Genomic DNA, 8497 nt, shown 5'->3' with positions numbered 1-8497 from the left:
GGAATCCTATATCTTTCTCCTCTTTGAACCTTAGAAATAAGGGATTTGGTAATTTATGTAGCTAGTGAATAAAGCTACTAGTAGTAGTTAGTATACCTATCTTCTTAACTATTTGGGCTAGTTTAGGTTTACACGCTCACATCAATTTTACATATAATTTTATCCTGACGTTTAACCCTGTGCAGGTTTCGGCGTCATTATACTTGTATAAATTCGAACGCGTCTAGATCCATATGCAGTTTTACTTAAGTATGTAGTGTTTGCGTAAACTTCGATAACAATAATAGTATATTCTATATATTTTTTAATTTTTAGGTAATCGTGCCTGATATTACACTCAAAATAAATAAGGTTATTAAAAGCCGCAAAATTATAGATTTTCAATATTTTTTGGATCAAATTAAAACACTCAATAACCACAACAGAGCAACAGGTTGTAGTATCGAACATTTACAACTATTGAAAGAGAATGTTTGCTTGCAGTCAACATTTTTAATGAAGTGTAATATGTGCAATATGGAATTTAAGCTATTTAAGCGCTAAGAGATATACTGATAGTATGGACGTATATCGTGGAACTGTGAATGGAGCTATGATGACTGAAGTTGGTAGATCAAATTTAAACGAACAGTTAGCTTCCATAGATTTACCAATATTAACGCAAAATGTTTACATGAAATGTTACGACGAGTTAGCTAAATGATTGAAATTAGCTGCAGAGGATAGGATGCAAGAGGCCGCTAGGGAAGAAACTGATAAAGATGTTGCCTGTGGTGATGTAAAAAGACGGTATTCCCATACTTACAGTCAAAGCTGACTGCTGTTGGTCAAAAAGTACAGAACCAACTATTTTGCTTCGTCGTGTGTCGCAAATATTATGCAAAACTATGGATATAAAACTGGTAAATTGTTATACATGGATGTACAATCGATCGATTGATGATCGATGTCACTGAGAAGCAATACCTATTAAAAAAACTATCCAAAAAATATAACCAACTTCCGAAAAAGAAGTCTTTTATTTCTCACTTTTAGTTATACACCTAAAAATGACATCTCATTACATACGCCTTCTGACTCAAAATATAAATTCCAATATGTAATTTCTAATGACTTAATTTAAACTTTCAATACGCTAAATATTAAAACTGCAGATCTATGGAGTTATTTTGTGGTCGATTATAAATATCGTAGCTGAGTAATTGTCCTGATTTATTGTCTGATTAGGGAGTTCTGGTGCCTATCTTTCGGCTTCATGATGTGCTCGACTTTTCTAAAGGGTTCTTTCTAAATGCAAATGCTTAAATTTTTAAGCATTTGCATTTAAAAGTGAAAATAACAATTTGTAAAATTGCCGTTAAAATTTGTTAAAAATGTTTATTTTTTTATAATTACAAAATGATACATATAAACTATTTCATGATGAATTCTTATATATTTAATAATAGAATTCTTCATTTATCATAAATTCATAAATCATAAGTTACATTCCAATTAGATAATTAAAGCGAAAAGATCAAAATTGGTTGGTCTGACTATAAAGATAGCCGACGCGCTAACTCTACGCACACAGCTACGCAACGGCTCTGTGTGAGTGAATTTTGCGAAGAATTACCTATAGTTGACTTCACGCGCGGCACGTAAACGCTCTTAACTCTTTTTTAAATGCCTACTATAATGACTTATTTCTATATTACCTACAATGCATGAGGCTAGGATACCTGCAATATCTACGATTAAAACCACGTTAGGCATTATAGAGCATATTTAATAAAAATGTAATATCATAAAGAAACATGTCTATAACAAAGTTTTATCAAAAAATATAAAAATATATCTTATCACAGAATAAAAGCACTTAGCGTCATTATTAATACAATTAAAATTGGTCCTCGATAATTGTTCATCAATCTTCATAATTATTCATGTTGATAACCATAATATGTGCCAAATTCTCGACACAGTTGTATATAAAGACGCCATTTAACATCTTTACTGAGGCACACGGGATTGCCTATGATGATAATTTTGGCTTTCGCACGAGTCAGTGCGACGTTGAAACGCTGGAACAAGAGAATGTTATTTTCATTATTACTGTCTGAATTAATGTATAGTCATGGAATTGGAATAGTACATAAATATTAAATATGTACAACTGTATTGTACGAAATATCTAGGACTGATATCAGACTCTTTTGTAAATCTATATCAAAGGATATTAAAAACAAATACAAATTTTGGTGGCAACATTGACAGTCATGTGCTTTACGAATAGAATACAATCTTTATTTTCGGAGATTTATGGAAATTTTCCATTCATTTAAAATAATAACAGTTACACTAACTGTAGCAATGAATCTCTAAGTCTATTATATGCCTGAAGCTAAGTTAAAGTTCAACGAGACCCAGAAATAGTAAGTAGTGCTCCGCTTATTGTTATCTTGTTTTGGCGAGGACACTACCAATATATCTTTGTACTAGAGACAACACCAATACAAAGCTGAAAGACTGCACCGAACGTTGTCATATCTATGGTATTCAAATGGAGCTACATCGTTGTCTAGTTCTTAAAGAAGTTCATTGTGCGTAAATTCTACACAGTGGCCGCCACCGGACAGGAGAAAAATCCTAGTTTCAATAATTTTACTTAACATGCTAAACGGTTTAATGTTCCCGCCATGAAAATTGACTTAGTTGCGAGCAGCACGGCGGTGCGGGTCCCACAACACGTACGCTGGTAGCGACGCCGCTATCCGCGCCTCTCTTTGTCGGGCATCCTTCCTATTCACCCATGTATCCGTCTCGCTCACTCGTCGCTGCCGCTCGACACAAAAAACGCTCGCGTTGCCGATCGGAAAGCGATTTGTCTATGCTCTTAAGCAAAGCCCGTTGTACAGTACGAGGTCTGAAGGCGGCACTTCGATTTAGCCTCCCCCCATTCACTTCCCCCTAAGGGGGTCGTTCAAGTATTACGTAACGTAATTTGGAGGAGGGGGGTCTCCTAAAACGTTATGTATTACAGGGGCAGCAGGGGGGTTCGTACAACGCGTTATGTAACATTGTTTTTTTTATTTTAAAACAATAACAAAGGTATTTTAGAGGCTTTCAGTACTTCCGTGGCATAATTATGAATATTAGAAAAAAAAATGACTTTAGAGTTACGTAACTTTTCGGCGAGGGCGTACAAGAAAACGTTACGGCGCGTGACATGGGTGGTGGGGGTCTAAAAAATCTTCAAAAATTGCGTTACGTAATACTTGAACAGTCCCAAGGCTGATTGTTACGGATGAGGGGCAGGGTAATAAAAAATGAAGACCCAAACACGCGGAAACAGAACGAAACAAAGTATATTACTATGGCAGTTCACCGGCCATTTTTAGTGTGTAGGCATTTTCTGTAGATCATATAAGTTTGACCGGCCATTTTTAGTGTGTAGGCATTTTTCTGTAGCTCACATAAGTTTGGTCATAGTAATATACTTTGTTTCGTCCTGTTTCCGCGTGTTTGGGACTTCATTTTTTATTACCCTGCCCCTCATCCGTAACACTGATACTACAAATTCTGTTCCTTACCTTATCATCTACCAGGAACCCCAGTTGGTATCTCGCGTCGTGCTCAAGCATATTAGTGTTCGCACGAACAGTTGATACGATGATAATACGCTTCTCTTTGCCTTGAAATGCTTCGACTGTCCCAACTTCTACTTTCTCGTAGCCTTTTTCGAGAAGCCACGATTTCACTTTAGATGCCTGTGTGCATAAATATGATTAAATACATAACAATTTAGTCCTTATATTGGTAATAATAAGATCGGGCGTTTTACAAGAAAAAGTTATTTTCAAATATAAGAACATTTTGTAATCAAAGGTGCTGTGTACAGATTTTTTTCAATATTTTTGTTTTAATATCCCACTACAGAAAAATATTATGTAAAAATTATGGGGTAGAGCTAATGTATACTTTACCTGTCGTATGTATGGCGTGACTACTCCTATATCTTCAAGCAGGACTCCGTGTTCATCCACTAATGTCGATACGTACTTTTGTACTATCTCCAATTCCATATTGTTGAAAAAACTGCACAATTAAATTAGCATATAAGACACTAAATCATCATCATCATCATCAGCCGCATAAAGTCCACAGCTGAACATAGGCCTTCCCCAAAGATTTCCAGACGGACCTGTCGAAAGCGGCCCGCATTCAATGTGTTCCCGCGACCTTTATCAAGTCGTCCATACACACAAGACACTAAATACAAAAAAAAAAAAAATTGAAAAACATAATATATGACTCATTATTTACATTTCTGCCAAGATCCCAATGAAAACGTTTTGTACCTATACGACTTGAAGATAGTCTTAACTTTTTTTATGCAGGTCAGTTGTCTTAGTTATAGTTCCGCGGACTCCAACTTCACTTATTTACCTACTTTAGTTTCTAAAAACGTAAATTATTTAACAATTTATATATTTGAATAAGGAATATTCACTTTTTAATCATATAGTTTTATCATAAAACTGAATTGATCTTGGGAAAAGTTTCTTTAGTTGTAGTTGAATTTTTGAAGTCACTTGGGCCACTTAAAATGCTCAGGAAACCGCATGAAATAACCTAGTGGGTCGCAGGTTGAGTATACCTCCTCTAAAATAATGTTAACTAGTTGACCCGACGGACGTTGTCCCGTCTTAACTATGAATTTGCAGCGCGCATTCTGTCAATCGCTGACAGTTATTTCAAACAATTGACAGTTATATAAAATTAATATTTTCGTTAAGTTTTCTTAAATTTTCTAATTTTCCGCGCAATTTTTTTATTTTTTTCTCTCTTAAGAACCTTCTCCTGACAATAACAAATACAACAAAAAAAATAGTGAAATCGGTCCAGCCGTTCACGCGTGATGGCGTGACCAAGAGAAATAGGGATTGATTTTTATATACATATAGATATAGCAATGTTGATTTACCTAGTCGACGCACTTGATTTCTCCTCCCTAGATAATATTCCGTGGAAGGCAATAGCGCGGCTGGGATGACCTTCATGTAAAATATCAGTATTGCTTATAGGATCTATTGCTGCTTTAGCCTGTGGAAATATACAAAAAAAATACATAACATTTTGCTTTTAACATAAAATAAAAGCAATCGGCGCACAGTATGTAACGCAATTCTACTAATATTATAAATGCAAAAGTTTATGGGGATAGATGTATGGATGTATGTTTGTATATTTGTTAACTACTGAACGGATTTGGATGAAACTTTACAGTATTTTTGGTTATACACCAGAATAACACATAGGCTTCAATTTATAATGATTTTGTGTACTTTGGTCATAATATAACGATACATGTATCAAGTCGAAAAAAAATATCCCGGAAAACTTCTTCACGCAGGCGAAGCCGTGAGCAAAAGCAAGTAATATTATATTTTCTTTGCGAGAATGCCTAAAACTAGATTAACGGGATATAACCTATATGTGTGCGCGTGCGCACGTGTGTGTGTGCGTGTGTGCATCTCTACATATGTATATGTATAATTAGCGTTTGCTAGCAGCTCTGACCGCGTGAAAATGTTTTCCGCGATAAAGTTTCGCAGCATAAAAGTCCGCTATATATTTTCCCGGTATACAAAGTAGCCTATGTCTTTCCCAGGATGTCAAATTATCTCCATACCAAATTTCATTGAAATCCATTTTTCACGCGGGCGGAGCGGCGAGCTAAAGCTAGTGAGTTATAATCGGAGTTCAAGCTCCATTATCTAATTAATTACTTTGTTAAACCATCTTACCTAACATACTAGGCTATTGCGCCTTTACAACTTTTGAAATCCTAAATATAAATTTCAGTTTCGAGTTTCCCCACATTTTCGATAAGTTTTAATGATATTATAAGTTAAATAAATGTCCAAAAAGTGAGTGAGGTTTAGGAATTGATCTAATGATGCCTTCAAATAAATAAAAAATTAGGGGCTCTCACAAGCACAATGAAGTTTTAATCCATTACAAATTAGAACTTTGATTGATTGTAAAACCGAACCGTAACACAAAGATAAGATATAAAATATAATGGCATGCATTCTTCATGACCGTGATAACACTTTTCCACAGTTAACCTTCAGTACTAAGAACAAAAATATGTAAAATGTCTGTGAGTACCTAATAATACTTACATTGAGTTGTTCATTGTAGAATAACGCGTTCGGAATGCGCAGTATGTCCGGGTTCGATCTGAAGTTATTCCTCAGCATGACAGTATAGTTAGGGTCACCATCTTCAGGGTGGTACATTGGAAATGTTTTCTGAAGACGTTCCATCAGCGATACGCCTAAAATCACACATTGATTTTAGAAAGAGATAGTTGTACAACTTTGGCTTTTTGGAATATAGTTTCTGTGATCACTAGTGATTGGAGGTGTTGGATGGTGTTTCTACTGTTTATGGGCGGTCATATAGTTTACTATAACGCGAACGGCAAGCTCCTTTCGTCATTCAAAGCAATAAAAAAATTGTGTGTGACGTTTCGTTGCTATTCAATTCTCTTTCTATAAGATAAACTATGTCTATGGTATCGAGATCTATGACTCAAGTCCATTCTTGAGACCGTAAACCCAAATCAACAATATTCACGCGTCTGTCTCGATTTATAAATAACTTCCCACGAGAAAACAAAAGATATTTTCATAAATATTAACTTTAGACAAACTTCATTTAAGTAATAATTAAATATCCTCATGTACCTTGACTTATCATAAGCGCAACCATGTTCGCCTATGATCAATAAAGCATTTTTTAATTATTTTTTTTAAACTTACCTAGACCATAACTCCTGGCGGAATGTGAAATTATGACCGGACCTAGCTGTAGAGGATCGCCGGCTAGGATTAAACTTCCTTTAGATGATAGCAAACCGCATATCGGTATCAAACATTGGGGCTCATTACCCTGGGCCGCTTCATCTATAAATAGGTGGGTTATATACCGCTCGTATTTTTCAGCTTTCAGCCGCCTGTAAAGTGAGGGTTAGATAAGCAAGAAAACCTGCAGAGGTCGACTTTGCTGGCAATTTTACAGTGTAAAGAACCACGGCGAGCTGATTTCCGCAAATTATGAGCCTTGCACGACTTTCGGCAAGTTCCGCTAAAATAAATCGATATTAAAGTTATTTTAGCTATATATTGCTGCCAGAACTTGTTATTCTAAATTTAGCTTAAGATTTTTTTTACATCTTTTGCTTATAAGTAGGCATATGCTGCAACGATGGTGTACGATATCTTTCAAAATAAAAGACGTAGACCCCTGATTCTCTTTGTCTTGAATCTGTGCAAATTCGTCTCGACAGTCGACTTGCCTTTGTATATGTAAAATCTAATTATTAGAATGATTTGCCGATCGCATTTACGCATATTAGCACTTATATTTACTGTTGGGTTCTCGAAAAACTTCACCCTTGCCATTCATTAACGTATCGCCACTGGTTTCGACAGGCCGTTCCATTCTCAACGGCCATCGTGAACTATTCAAACAGTATTAGAAACTTTTACTTACGTGGCATATACAGAAGAATGTGCCAATGTGGTTATGGTAATGTTGTAACTCATAAATTCCTGGATGGTGACCTCCTCGAAGTCATCGCGGTTAGTGCCGTTAGAGAACGGCGCAACGCTCTCTGGTAACGTTTCCTGAAATTATAAAAAGTATATTATAAACGATTTACATTTTACTAGTAATGGTGTTATGATATATAGGTTCATTATACATTTGTTTTCGTTTATCTGTAATTAAATTAGTATTAAAAGGTTTTACTACGTGCCTAGTTAGTGATAGTTTCGCAGTTGAAGAAAATGTATAATACTATAAACATGGATATTTCTGCCTTTAAAATTTCGTCATATTAAATTTTAAAGGCCGAAATATCCATGATTATTAATTATTTTACATTTTCTTTCAACTGCGAGAACTAATCACTAACTAGACGTGAATTTAAATTCTTTACTTGCCAATACTTGTTTAGTTACCCAGATTAAAGCCGAAACAAAATGTATGAAAATACATTTTAGTAGCTTAAGATATCTTTTTGATACCGGACCCGCACTCAATACCGTGGGAACACCTGCCAATGGGATACTGGAATCCCCAGCATAGATACTGCATGGGCCTGGAGGAAAGTTGGAGATATCTGAGTAGGGAAGTGTGGCAGGCCAGGAAATGTTCGCGAACCTTCATAGGCTGTATACTGAACTGTGTGCCTAGAGCCGCGGCAAATGTCTCCTCGTCCATGGCCTTGCACGGATATAGCCTTGGTAGGGTTGTAAATAGTCATAATGGCTCAATATTTTTTAGGATTATAGGCCCCGCAGTCTACACCGAGGGACACCTGCGACTGATATACTGGTTCCCTCCGGCTTAGCGACTGCTGGGCCCTGGAGGAAATTAGGAGGGAATAGTTGGGAAAGAAGTGTGGGAGAAGAATTAGGAACAATCTTAGGATGGGCGGAAG

General features: G+C 36.0%; 1 protein-coding gene across 1 annotated transcript; it reads right to left on the bottom strand.

Moving 5' to 3' along the window:
• Nucleotides 1-1750: 1750 nt before the first annotated feature.
• On the bottom strand, nt 1751-8277 carry LOC119191417 (putative helicase MOV-10). The gene is made up of 8 exons (XM_037445324.1): nt 8218-8277; nt 7546-7679; nt 6813-7006; nt 6171-6325; nt 4967-5085; nt 3966-4077; nt 3573-3749; nt 1751-2063 (listed from the first exon to the last, which is right to left on the bottom strand). The coding sequence occupies exons 1-8, from the start codon at nt 8275-8277 to the stop codon at nt 1920-1922; spliced, it is 1095 nt and encodes a 364-aa protein (XP_037301221.1). The 3' UTR covers nt 1751-1919.
• Nucleotides 8278-8497: the final 220 nt, after the last annotated feature.

This window comes from Manduca sexta, unplaced genomic scaffold (assembly GCF_014839805.1).
Source record: "Manduca sexta isolate Smith_Timp_Sample1 unplaced genomic scaffold, JHU_Msex_v1.0 HiC_scaffold_1502, whole genome shotgun sequence".
NCBI classification, from domain to species: domain Eukaryota; kingdom Metazoa; phylum Arthropoda; class Insecta; order Lepidoptera; family Sphingidae; genus Manduca; species Manduca sexta.
The sequence above is the reverse complement of the archived record's forward strand: the minus strand, read 5'-3'. Positions and strand labels throughout refer to the sequence as shown.

What these genes read in the sequence shown, in the direction of transcription:
- LOC119191417 (XM_037445324.1), bottom strand. Translation starts at nt 8,277, where the DNA reads ATGGACGAGGAGACATTTGCCGCGGCTCTAGGCACACAGTTCAGTATA. An exon ending in CATTCTTCTGTATATGCCAC is followed by an intron (nt 7,007 to 7,545) that starts GTAAGTAAAAGT and finishes CTCACTTTACAG; the next exon opens with GCGGCTGAAAGCTGAAAAAT. An exon ending in GGTTCCTGGTAGATGATAAG is followed by an intron (nt 2,064 to 3,572) that starts GTAAGGAACAGA and finishes CTCTTGTTCCAG; the next exon opens with CGTTTCAACGTCGCACTGAC.